The sequence below is a fragment of the Mustela putorius genome, unplaced genomic scaffold (genome assembly GCF_011764305.1).
Source record: "Mustela putorius furo isolate JIRA1106 unplaced genomic scaffold, ASM1176430v1.1 tig00000174_pilon_pilon_pilon, whole genome shotgun sequence".
Lineage (NCBI taxonomy): Eukaryota > Metazoa > Chordata > Mammalia > Carnivora > Mustelidae > Mustela > Mustela putorius.
The window spans coordinates 2,566,755-2,579,937 of record NW_025421304.1 but is presented as its reverse complement, the minus strand read 5'-3'; the positions used below and the strand labels follow the sequence as shown (position 1 = coordinate 2,579,937).

Below are 13,183 nucleotides of genomic sequence, written 5' to 3'. Positions count from 1 at the left end.
TTCAACATATGAAAATCGGTGTAATACACATTAATGGAAGGAAAAACCCCAGGACCCTATGAACTGACTCAAAGAAAGCATTTGAAAAATCCAACATCCTTTCATGATAAAAACACTCAATAAGCTAGGACAGAAGGAAACTATATCTATCAAGCCAGATACTATTCAAGTATTTAAAACAATTTTTTAAAAAAATAAAACAAGCATTTCTGAGGATGTGGAAAAATTTGAACCCATGTATACCATTGGTAGGAATATAAAATGATAGAGCAACTGTGGGAAACAGTATGGAGGTTCCTCAAAAAATTAAAAATATAATTACCATATGAGCCAGTAATTCCACTTCCAGATATATCTATAAAGTGAGGGGGTGCCTGGGTGGCTCAGTTGGTTAACTGTCTGCCTTCAGCTCAGGTCATGATCCCAGAATCCCAGGACGGAGACCCACACTGGACTCCCTGCTCAGCAGGAAGTCGGGTTCTCCCTTTGCCCCTCACCCTACTCCTGCTCTCTGTCTCCTGCTTGCTCTCTGTCAAATAAATACAATCTTAAATAAAACAACAATAGAAAGCAAGATCTCAAAGAGATATTTGTATGCCCATGTTCACAGCTGCATGGTTCACAACAGCTAAAAGGTAGAAGTAAACCAAATAACCATCGACAGATGAGGGAATAAGCAAAATATGGCACAGAAATACATCGTCAGAAATTCTGACAATGGCATAAAACACGGATGAACCTTGAGGACATTATGCTAAGTGAAATAAACCAGCCACAAAAAGACAAATACTAGATGACTCTCTTCATAGGAGGTACCTGGGGTAATCAAGTTCAGAGAGACAGAGAGTAGAACGGCAGTTTCCAGGGGCTTGGCAGTAGGGAGAGACTTTGGAGTTATTGTTTAATGGCTACAGACCTTTGGTTTTGCAAGATGAAAAGAGCTCGGGATGTGAATGGTGGTGATGGCTGTACAATATGAATGTACTTAATACTCCTGAACTATGTACTTAGAGATGGTCTGGATGGTAAATTTTATGTTATGTGTATTTTACTAGAAATTTTTTAATTTAAAAAATAAAGCATAAAAAATTGTGGATTCACTCGAGAGCACTACGCAACAGCAAAAAGAATGACCTGTTCATACATACAGCATGGATAATTCTCCATATAATTACGTAGTGAAAGAAAACAGACGAAAAATAAGGAAATCAATGGTTTACTGGGAAGGCAAGGAGGGATAGTAAAGGGCATGAGGTAGCTTTGTGGGTGACGGATAGGTCCGTTGTCCCGGTTCTGTGTTGGTTCCCTGAGTGTATACATACTGAACAACTTCTTAAACAGTGCAGATCAAATATGGATGACTGTTGCATGACAACTGTATCTCAACAAAGATTTAAAGAAATTGTTGCACATAAAAATCTGATCTCTCGTTCATGTCAGAAATTAGAGGATTTGGCAATCCTACATTGAATCTCTCTCATGCCTTGGCAGCAAAAATGGCTATGTGACAAATGCTACACCCCTGGAGTACAGGATCTGCCTTCTCCCAGCCCCATTCTCCTGCCAAAGCAGCAACAGCTGTGGCACGAAAAGTGCAGGGAGCCTTATTACCCACAAAATCTTTAGATATTTGCTCTGTCAGTGACCTAAGTCATAGAACAGAGGTCTGGAGGTCCTGAGAATTTCTGCAAAGCCTGAATCCTGCACAGTCATATTCAAAGGAACATTTGTGGATGTACTTTTAGAACAGGTACATTCCCTCTAGCTTGCTACAGACTCATCTATTCTACTCTCACGTCCAGTGTTTCCATACCAATTACAGTCTCACTGGGCCAGTATATCCGACGGTTAGGACACCTGTCTACCAGAGGCTAAACTTCAAGACACATGGCTCCTTGGCAAGTGTCAGGTAAACAGTGTCTACTTAACAGTGCTAGGGAACGTGAGGCATCCTGTGGAAACAAGGGGCCCTATTCATGCCGCTCCCAGATGCAGAGGAGGTTGTCATAACTGCCCCGTCCTCAGGGTTATCCCTGGCTCACAAAAATTCACGCCACTCAGATCCCAACATTTGGCCCATAAAGTCCTACCATCTTTCCCAGGAGACCTTGAGTAGCAACACAATGGAGGCCAAATCTGGACCGAGAGCTATTCTCCACCATCCTGCTCTTTCTCCAAGGCAATACATTTAGAAACCCTTTTCGTTTGGTAGACCTTAACTGTGTTTTCAACCCACTTCACAGTGATCAAAACACATCTGATTATAGGTGGCTTGATCATTAAGGCAATGTAAAGTAGGTGCTTGTTGGGATGGGTAATGTGGAGTCTGGATAAATCTATCATGAGCATCATATGAGATCAGCCATGTCTTTGAAAGAAGGGAAACCTTCTCTGCAAGCCGCCAGCAGAACCCAGCTCAGGTCTTCACAGTCAAAGATAGGTCTTGTTCATAGCTACACTGGTCACAGAGGGAAGGAATGACATCTTCCTTGGCCTCAGGCTACTCAGGATTCCCTCTCAGAAAAGGAAGAGGTCCGAACATAAGGACTGCCTGACACATATTCTTGGAGACCTGCCAGAGCTCCATGGCTTCTACCTCAAACACTCGCAGTGGCAAGGCTCTGGTAGAGTCCATGGTGAGAAAAATGCTACTTTGTTCCAGAAAGCTTCCAGAAGAACTAGCATTCATAGGGACTCTGCCCATTGTGGACAATGGGATGAACAAGGTTCACCCTCTGGCTGATGGCCCCCTCATCAAGACTGTTCTCAGAGCTTATCACCTGTGCACATCGTTGTGCTGGAGGAGGGTGCACACTCTCTGCACTCCTTCCTCTCGTGTGAATTTTCTGGTGCCGGACGAGGGTAGGCCTCTGGCTGAAGGCTTTTCCACATTCACCGCACTTATATGGCCTGTCTGGTTTGTGAACCTTCTGGTGTTGCCTCAGATTAGACCTCTGCCTGAAGGTTTTCCCACACTCGAGGCACTCATAAGGCCGCTCACTGGTGTGAAGCCTCCGATGGTTATTGAGGCTGGAGCTTTGGTTAAAGAATTTCCCACATTCGGGGCACTGATAAGGCCGTTCCCCAGTGTGAAGTCTCCGATGGCTATGGAGGCTGGAGCTCTGGCTAAACAATTTCCCACATTCGCTGCACTCATAAGGCCGCTCCCCAGTGTGGACTCTCTGATGCTTCATGAGGTCAGAACTCCGGCTGAAGGCTTTCCCACATTCTCTGCACCCGTAAGGCCGTTCACCAGTGTGGATGATACGATGTTGGATGAGACTGGCGATGTGGCTGAAGACTTTCCCACATTCATTGCACTTATAAGGTCTTTCTCCAGTGTGAACCCTCCAGTGCTTAATGAGGCTGGAGTTGCAGTTGAAAGACTTCCCACACTCTCTGCACTCATGCGCGCTTCTGCCTGTATGGACCCGCTTATGATGAATGAGATTGGAGCGCTGGCTGAAGGACTTCCCACATTCACTGCACTCATAAGGCTTCTCTCCAGTGTGCACCCTCTTATGCTGAATGAGGTTGGAGCTTCGGCTAAAGAACTTCCCACATTCGCTGCACACATAAGGGCTTTCCCCAGTGTGAACTCTCTGATGTCTCATGAGACTACAGTGTTGGCTGAAGAACTTCCCACATTCGGAGCATTCATAAGGCTTTCCTCTATTGTGATCTCTCTGGTGCTGAGAGAGACCGGAGGCGTGGCTAAAGAATATCCCACATTTGTTGCACTCAAAAGGCCTTTCCCCGGTGTGGGTTTTCTGGTGCCAAACAGGTGCGGGCTTGTCAGGGAAAGCGTTCCCAAATTCACTGCACTTGTTATGACTTTGTGGGCCAGTGCTCTGGGGAGGCTCCTCCACTCTGTGAACGACCTGGCGCTGGAGAAAGCTGGATGTGGCCTTACCGCCCGCGAAGTCCTTCCCATCCGCCCTGACTGTGAGAGGCTCCTTTGATGTGTCATCTCTGCAGGTCTTCACAAGGGAGGCCCTGTCCTCATCCCTTCTGCCAGACTTGTCTATGTTCTGCTGCTGCTGAAGGTTTGTACTGGACTCCGACCCTCTCCCAGTAGCCTCACACGCATCTGGTTTCTGCCTGGGATGTGTTGCCAGGTGTTCAATCAGGTGCGAAACGTCTTTCAAGGGCAGGCCACGTGCGTCACGGGAGTAGTTTTTCTGGTTGCACAGAGCCTCCTTGAGCTTCCTGTCCTGTGACACTCCTTCTGCAGACACACTACGCTCACCCTCCACTCCACAGCCAAAACCTGAAAGCAGAGAAATGCTGGTCAAGCTCCCAGTATCCCTAAGGGATGGAAGCAGCCCATGACAAATCATGCCTGACCCTGGCATGAGTCCTTGGGACTGCTGGCAGGAGGGGGACCCTGACGTCGGGGTAAGGAATGGTCTGCCGCAGTACCGTGCCTGGCAGGGTTACGAACCGGGGGAGGCCTTGCCAGGCCTAAGGACACAAGGATGGGGCTTAGTCTTGGGCTGGAAGGTGGGGTCTCCAACTCCCTCCTCTCTAAAGGCTTTGTGGCAGGGCCTTGGCCGCTGTTAGCACACGAGTCCCCGGCAGAATGGTGGGTCAAGGCCCAGTAAAGTCTGACTACAATTGAGCAGCTCATGTTTACAAACTATGAAAGGGAATACGCACCTATCATGACATAGTAAGTGTAGCTCCACGCTGGAGACAGTCTCAGAGGGAGCTGTGTAAAGAGTGAGCCAGGGGACGCAAATCAGAGGAGAAACAAATGGGCTGTGCATCAAGAGCAGGAAAGGAAAGGTAGAAGAGAGATGTGGACAATGGCTTGGCACCAAAACCATGATGAGCCTGAGGAAACAATGCAGGTAGGATTTGAAGACAGCACTGACATCACCTGCCCCCGCATCCCCCACTCACCAGAGACAAGTCCACTGTACGCCCCTCTTGCCATGACTGACGTCATATCCACCCTGTCAGGCACCCACGGCTCTGCCCCCATCTGCGGCTGGGCAACTACATGAGACCTGAAAGACGTCAGACCTGAAGAAAGACAGGGCAGGTAAGTGGCCAGCACCTGGCCAGTTGACCCACCTGATGACCACAGGGAAGAAAGTGAAAGAGTACAATAGGAACACACAAGAGGTACGGCAAGAACATCCCAGTGGTCATGGCAAGCGGGAACCGCATCAGCGTAGTGGCAGTCAGGCCCCAGGAAACGTTAGCTAAAGGATGTGATCACCCAGGCAGGGAGTGGCCGAGCCCTCCGGGATCCACTGGGCCACCCGCAGGACTCCTCATTCCCGGCCCCACCCCACAATGCTTTGCGGCAGCAGGTACTGGCGCAGTTCCTGGAGGAGCTGGGACACTGCGCTCCGCCTGGGACCAGAACGTGCAGCGCATATCTTGGGAGAGTGGGGAAAGAAGCGGTGCCAGTAGGGCTGGCCAAGTGAAAGAAAAGGGGACAGGTGGAAACGAGCTCAGGACACCCAGTGGGGGTGAAGGCCTTACCCAGCGAGGCTATAAGGGCAAAGTTCTCCAGCATCACATCGCAGTACAGAAGCCTCTGAGCCTCATCAAGGAGCCCCCACTCCTCCTGGGAGAAGTCAATGGTCACGTCCTCAAAGGTCACACAGCCCTGCCATAAGGGGGACAGTTCATTCCAGGATCAGCTTCTCTCCTCAGGCACTCCCGTCTGTCCCCTGCTCCCCTTCCTCCCCAGCTACCCAACTCACAGGAGATCCCAGGCCCTGGCTCCATCGCTGTTTGCTCTTTTCTATGCCTCACCTGATCTGTGTCAGTCCACAGCATCAATGGGCAGGGGGGCAGAGAGACACCAGGGCCCAATGCCCTCCTCTGTGGGCCCCTCCCATGTCACCAACATTATTCTTCCCATATACAAACATGGACTCAATCTCCTCCCTTAGTGGCCAGTACCAAGGCCCTGGGGCCAACAGCTCACACTCACTCCTTATATGCATATCACTTCTTGGACTGCACCTTCCTCAGACTCTGGACCTCACTATTGCATCCCCATTGTCACTGTACCCTCTCCCCATCCCAGCCCACATCACAGCCTCGCTATAGACCCTCACATGTCATCACTCTGCACACGACAACCAGAACATTCTAGCAAACACAACCATGATCCCATCCAGACCCTTGGATGGCTCCCACTGCCAAGAGCAACACCTGCCCATGATTTGAAGGGCTCCTCGCCCAGCATTTTCCTAGCTTCAGCCTGAGCCACGCAGAACCACAGACACCAGATACCCTCGGGCCTCTCCCTCTTCTATGCTGCACATGGATTCTCTGATCCCCACCCTCAGGGTCACCCACTCCCAGCTGACCCCATTTGTCACTGAGTTAATCTCCCAACCCAAATGCAAACCCCTGGGCCCATCAAGGGGCACCACAGGGCCTGCTGAGAATGCAAAGTGGTGAACAAGCACCAGCTTAGGGCTCGCTGTAATACTACCTTCATTACTACTAAGCCTACCCATCCCTCCCATAGCTACACCACCTGCTAGACCCCTTTTCCTGCCCCCCTCACCCGGACAACTACTCCTCCATGTCTTTCTCCATGACGCCCAACAAACCAACCATGGTGTCCCAGTGAGAGACCCCGTTCTCTGATCAGAGGCCCCGCCTTCCTCTTTCCCTCTAACACCACTGCCACCATGACCTGAAGGTTCACCCTCTAGAACTGGACACACAACCACACTCTTGTCCATGCACCAGATACCACATTTTAGATATTTTAACTGTGGAAAGACTAACCAAGTAAGAAGAGCAAAAGCTATTGATACTGAGCTTGTGATAGGAAGGGAGAGCATCCCGGCCGCTCATGTTTTGGCAAACTCAAAGGCAGGCAGAGGAGTGGGAAAGCTTTTAGTGGAAAAGCGAAGGCTTCAGATGTGCCCTGACTGGGGGCCTGCTGGCCAGGAGAGGCTGTAGGCAGGCTAGCTAGATGCGGGGTATCCTATGTGACTGGTTAGGCGTGCCTGTTTGGTTTTCTCTCCTTGGTCCCAGACTGGAAGTAGGAACAAAAATTAGAGAAGCTGGCAGTTATTAATCCAGCCCTAGTCGTGTGGGGTGGATTGTTACAGAAAGTACTGTTTCTGGATTGTCACTAGAGATAGCAATCTGGCTTCCTGCGAGTGTAATTTAAGCGGGCTAGAGTCCTGGGTTCTTTGTTGTAGAGAAAGAGGTTGGTTTCCTGGGCAGGTCCCTGCAGGTTGTGGTTTAAGAATTCTATTTTTATATATGGTCTGGCCTTTGTCCCTTTGTATACTAGGCCTCTCCTGACCTGAACTATACCACCCTCACACACCAGATCCAGTGTCTAGCTGTCCACTCCACTCCATTCAGGGGTCTCAGGGACTTCAGAGCTCAGCAGGGCCAAAACCTCACTTCTGTTCTTATATTGAAAATTCCTTCTAGAACCAACTTCCCCATCTCAGTTGATGGCGCATCCATCCTTCCAGCTGCTGCAGCCAAAAACCATCCCTTCTCTTTTTCACTTTCCACCTCGGAAAATCTGGTCGGCCTGACTTAAAAGAGGGATCCACAATCCAATCACTTCTGCCTCCAGCCACCTGCACTACTCAACTGAGCTACTCCAATAACGCGCTCCTTGCCCTGCCTGTCTCCACCCTATCCCCAAGTCCTTTTTCCACTCTGCGTCCACAGGGAGCCCGTCAAGACCCAAGTCAGATCATCTCCCTCTTCTACTCGAAACCGTCTATGGCTCCCAACACCCTCAGAACAGCTCTTCAGCCCGCCTTTTGGGGCCTCACCGTCTCCCACCTGCTCTCCAAACACTCAGCTCAATCTCTCAGCCATGCTTATGCGCACGCCGGTGCCTGTGTCTAGGACACCTCTCCTCGCCTCCTGCCACTAGATTTCGGAAATGCGAAGCGCTCTGGAGGTACCACCTCCGGCCTGGATCCAGCACCCCAGGCTGGGCGTAGCTTCCCTCTAGCTTCCCCAGACTCAAAAGCCGAGGAGAAATGGGAGAGGAGAGAGACAGACAAAGGTGTGGGGGTGGCGGCGGCTACCTGTGCACTCACCTGTGTCGGGACCCTGAGCGCCGCCGCCACCACCATCGCTGCCCAGTCTCGCAGCGGAGCCGCCGGAGTCGGGTCAGCCCCCCGTGCCGCCATCCGTGCCGGGGCTCGCAGCGGAGTCGGTGGAGACCGGTTAGCTTCGCCTGTCCCGGGGCACGGCGGGCCCTGGGACTTCCAGCTGATGCCGGCGTGCGACGCGTGGCGCGGGCGGGCCTGGCGGACCCGCGACTCTGGGGTGCCGGGCGCAGCAGGGGCCCAGCCTCCCGGTCTCGCCCCCTAGCTCAGGAGAGGCTGGGTAACGCGGGTGCGCGACCCCCGGCCCGGGCCGGGAATGGCTGGCCAGGAACGCAGGAAGTTCCGGCCCCAAGCGGCGCCGCGCTCCTGGCCTGTTATTGGCCCCGCGCCAGGCGACTCCGGGTTCAGTGTCCTGCGACCGCGTTTCCCGTCCCGCCCACGGCCGCGCCGGTGGGCGGTGCAAGGTTGGGGTACTGGGGAACGGTGCTGAGTGGGGGGACTGGAGGCGGTCCCGGGAGGCGGTGCTGGGAGGGCAATGCCGGGTGGTGGTGCGGTGGTGGTGGAGGTGCTGAGTGAGCGGTTCTGGGGGAGTCGGGGCTAAGTAGTTGTGCTGGGAGCGCGGTCCGAGAGGGCCGTGCTGGATGGTGGTCGGGGGGTACAGTTCTAGGAGGTGGTGCTGGGACGGCGGCGCTGGGTACCGATGCGCCTGGGGGAGTGTCCTGGGCGGGGGCGCTGGGTGGTGGTGCGGGCGGGTTGATAGGAGGTGGTCCCGGGAACGCGGACCTGGGAGGGGTGCGCGAGGGGCCGGGGCTGGGTTGTGGTGCGGGATGTGGGGGGCGCGAGGGGCTGCGCGGAGCCGACTGGTAGTGCTGGGGTGGCTGTGTTGGGGACGGTGGGAGTGGGCGGTGCTTGGAAGCTGCGCCCGGGTGGGGGCGGTGTTAGGTGGGAGAAGATACCGCGGAGGGGCGGTGCGTGCGCAGGTTTCCTGCTTCTCCCTGGTTCCTGCTGGTTCTCGGATGTTGGGGGGTCCCGCAGCTTTATCCTCTTCACTGGCCATCCCCAGACTGCTCTGTCTGGAGCCAAGTCCCAGTCGCCCTTAGGGGACTCTGACGGGAGACAAATTTGTGCGTGGGTGCCCGTGAGTGCTCCACCATGGGTTCCGGGATGGTTATCAAAATGGTCCGTGATCAAAATTTTGTACTCAAAATGGGACAAAGTGATGACTATTCCAAGTTCCCTGTATTGCCCAAGAGGAAGGTAAAGGTATTTATAACTCTTTGTATCAGCAAGACAGATACAAAGCGAAGGTCAACTAAGCTTTATTTGGCGCCAGCACTGAAGATGAAACCTACCAGCGGGGAGTCTCTTGTGGAGAGGGCCACCACCCGCAGGCTCACAGACTAGCTTTTATAGAGCAAAGGCCATGTGGTTAAGCCTGGCCAATGCGATTGTAACACACAGAGAGAGTTGCATTAGTCATGTTAGGTGGGTAATTAAATTACAGTTTACCTTGTAGTAGCTGTTTGAACGAACCTATCACTCTGGTCAGAATTGACGCCAAAGTTTCGCGCCCAAAAGGCAGGGTTTACATTCTTTGGTGATTCCGGAGATAGTCTGTGCGCTTTATGGATTGGATGTCTCCACCTAGCCTGACTTGTCCTTGTATTCTGGGCTCTGTTATCTCCCCCTGACCTGACCCGACCTTGTGTTTGGGCTCTGTTATCAGGTACTGGTCGACCATATTTTGCTGGTTTCCCAGACTTGCTTCTAAGTAAACTCCTCTAGGGTGGCGGGGGGACAGGGTCAGTGTAAGTTTTACTGCACAAACAACAAAATGGCTGTTTCACTGACGTGGAGTTGATCTGGCTAATTAGGCCCTTACACTTTCAGACCTTCTGGAGGACCCAGGTTCACACTGACTAATGAAAAATCAACACCTGATCTGCGGGGTCTGTGTACTCATAGTGAAGGTAGTTCTAATTCAGTGCTCCTCAAACCAGCAGCAGCACCATTTGTTAAAAATGCAAGGTCTTGGGCTACAATGGAAACCTAGGGACTCGGAAATTGTGCAGGGGGCGCCCAGTCTCGCGCTGGTGTGTGCGTGTGTTTTTGTGTCTCTCTCTTGGTACAGGGCCCACACATGTTTACTGCTGTGTAGGTAAGAGCCATCAACAGCAGCAAAAATGTTGTCATCCCAAGTCCCACTGTGGGAGGGCGAATCAGAGACAGCTCTCTACAGGTTAACTGGGATATTTGTCAAAATAATGACTCTCTAATTCAGCAAAAAACGGCATGGGTGATGGTGATAATGTTTACATGAAAGCACCCTTTTTACCATTTGGCTATTTTATTATTTAAAATACATCAGAAAGAAATACATCACGCAGGAGAGTTTCATAAACAAGAGGTAGGCCTATTGTGTAAGGGACGGCTTCTTACAGGCCACATGATTCAACGCTGGAGAACATCAGGGTTAGATGTTTGCTCCTCGGGCTTGAGTGGACATCATGGAAATGACATGGTGTCAAGTTCATTACACAGGGTGTCATGTCATCACTCATGTCTAATTTGTAGGCATTGAAGAAAAAATTATTCAAGACACTTGCTGAGGAATGATAAGGCAGACTCAATTCTCAAGCCCTATTGTGCTAGGCATAGGGACCACTACCATAGGAGCTTCTAGTGAGGGGGGGCTGAGATCCAGGTAGAACAAAGAAAAGTGGGAATTAATAGTCAAGGAACAGGTGGGGGCTCGGGGATGGGAAGTTACTAAGAGAAGACATAGAAGGGTAAGAGAGGTTCTGGCTAAACCTAACAGGATTCTTGCTGAAGGCCCACTGGGATTATCAGCTGTCAGGTAGGGGGTGTTGAGGAATGAGGGACCTGATCAGATATCACCAGTGATCAGATACAGAGGGTAGTTCTGGTCAAACTGACTTTGGGATTCTTGCTACAACGCAGACAGTAACATGGAAGTCTGAATGTCAGAGCCTCATTGAGAAGAGAATTCAGAAGAGCCTAAGTAGAGGTTGGTCAAGGAGAATATCTTTGTCACAGGAACCAACACTTGCCCCTCTCCTGACTATCCTGTGGCCTTCAGAAGAGCCAAATCCAGGTTCAAATATCTGATCATGAGATATCCTTGAGGTCCATCAGCTGGAGGTTACCAGGCCTTGTCCTCATCAAGGCTCCATCAGTCCACCACTCAAACATGTAGCCCACCAGAGATCACTGATTCCTGGAGAACTGGAAACCAAGGCCCAAGGAGGCCATACCAGAACAAGGCACGTCATGAAGACATAATGAGGACATAATCTCACAGTCCCTTCTGTCCCTTTTTCATTGCCCCAAACTCATTTATGTGGTCCAAATGAAAGGGAAGGGAAGCAGGGTTTATAGAAGGAGGAAAAGAGATTGCTGAGGGCACCTGGGTGGCTCAGTCAGTTAAGCATCTTGCTCTTGATTTCAGCTCAGGTCATGGTCTCAGTGGCTGTGAGGTTGAGACCTGTGTCCGGCTCACCCTCAGCCGGGAGTCTGTTGGAGATTCTACCTTTCCCTCTGGCCCTTTCCCAACTCTCACTCTTTCTCTCTCTCATTCAAATGAATAAATAAATCCTTTTTATAAAGAGAGATGGATGAGCGTATCACGAGTTTCAAGACAATCCATCAATTTGGTATCCAAATATGCATTTTTTATTCCTCTTGTTCATTCAACACTCATTGCCTCTCTTTTATGTGACAGCCCCAAAACCCTATCCAGTCACTGCCTCAATCTCAGTCTTAGTACTTATGCTCCTAACCTAACCTAATCCCAGGAGACTCTAACAAAATAGGTTACTTGTCACCTCTCACTCCCAGTATAACCTGTGTTTCAGGGACATGTGGTGAGGTTCTGAGAAAGGCATGTGTCTGTGGCTTCCTCTAATAGTGTATTCTCTGTATCAAATGTGAATATTATCTCCTGTGGAGTTAGAACAAAGGCATTACCATGCATATCCTAAAAATCATAGTACTTGGGGCGCCTGGGTGGCTCAGTCGGTTAAGCGTCTGCCTTCAGCTCAGGTCATGATCTCAGGGCCCTGGGATTGAGCCCCATATCAGGTTTCCTGCTTGGCAGAGAGCCTGCTTCCCCCTCTAACTCAGACCCTCCCCCTGCTTGTGTTCTCTCTCTCTTTCTCTGTCTCAAATGGTAAATAAAATCTTTAAAAATAAATCATAGTACTCAAAATGGGACAAAGGGATGAATATTCCAAGTTCCCTATATAGCCCAGGAGGAAGGTAAAGGTATTTATAACTCTGTGCACCAGCATGTTAAGATAAGTTTTATAATTTTTAGCTTAAAAGAAGAAGTAAAATCAAAGCATATGCTTTCCAAACTAGAAAAAAATTATGGATTATAAATGAGTAGAAAGGATTTTTAAAGGACTAGGTAAAGACCAAGTGAGGCAAAGAAAACCACAAAACCCAACCACATCAACTATTACATTCAATTAATGTGAAAAAAACATTCAGATTAGCAGAGATTTTTAATGTCCCAAATGCCCTGAAGGATTAATCATAATTCATTTTTATAAGTCTGATTCTGCTTTTTATTTGTTTATTCACTTGGAATTATATTTTTTTTACATTCTACATATGAGTGAAATGAAATGCTTTTGTCTTTCTCAATCTGACTTATTTCACTTGACATACTACCCTCTAGGTCCATCCATGTTGTCACAAATCTCACGAGCTCATCCTTTTTACTGACTGTATCATAAACCATAGGCAGGTCCAAAGAACAAAGGAGAAGAATGCTCTTTTATAGAGAAAAGGGGGGAGTTGGGAGAGGCTGTTGTAAACAAAAGTCCATTGGAGTCAACGGAGAGTCCAAGGTCTATTCACTTTTCATTAGTTGAGTTGTGACAGTCTCTCATTGGCTGGGCTGTTGCTGGGCAAGGAGGAAATCTTCCTTCCCCATCCTGGGGTAGTAAAGGAGGCTTCCTCCTGTTGGAAAATGCAAAGTAGGTCTTTTCCTGTTGGCTCTGCAAAGTGCTGTGAGGAGTGATACAGTATGAGAGCTCCCCCTTCTGGCCTCCCAATTCCATGTTAAGTGACATTTCCTTTTATTCAGT

At 50.1% G+C, this 13,183-nt stretch overlaps 1 protein-coding gene across 2 annotated transcripts; it reads right to left on the bottom strand.

The window, feature by feature from the left end:
* Nucleotides 1-1,149: 1,149 nt before the first annotated feature.
* On the bottom strand, nucleotides 1,150-8,514 carry ZNF792 (zinc finger protein 792). 2 transcript variants are annotated; one of them, XM_045075970.1, is made up of 4 exons: nucleotides 8,058-8,514; nucleotides 5,497-5,623; nucleotides 4,906-5,028; nucleotides 1,150-4,270 (listed from the first exon to the last, which is right to left on the bottom strand). In XM_045075970.1, exons 1-4 carry the CDS (start codon nucleotides 8,148-8,150, stop codon nucleotides 2,679-2,681), a joined length of 1,935 nt encoding a protein of 644 aa, XP_044931905.1. In that variant the 5' UTR covers nucleotides 8,151-8,514; the 3' UTR covers nucleotides 1,150-2,678. The 2 variants fall into 2 exon arrangements, with proteins under 2 accessions (XP_044931905.1, XP_044931906.1); XM_045075971.1 differs by lacking the exons at nucleotides 5,497-5,623; nucleotides 8,058-8,514 and adding an exon at nucleotides 4,660-4,711 and having other exon boundaries at nucleotides 4,906-4,992.
* Nucleotides 8,515-13,183: the final 4,669 nt, after the last annotated feature.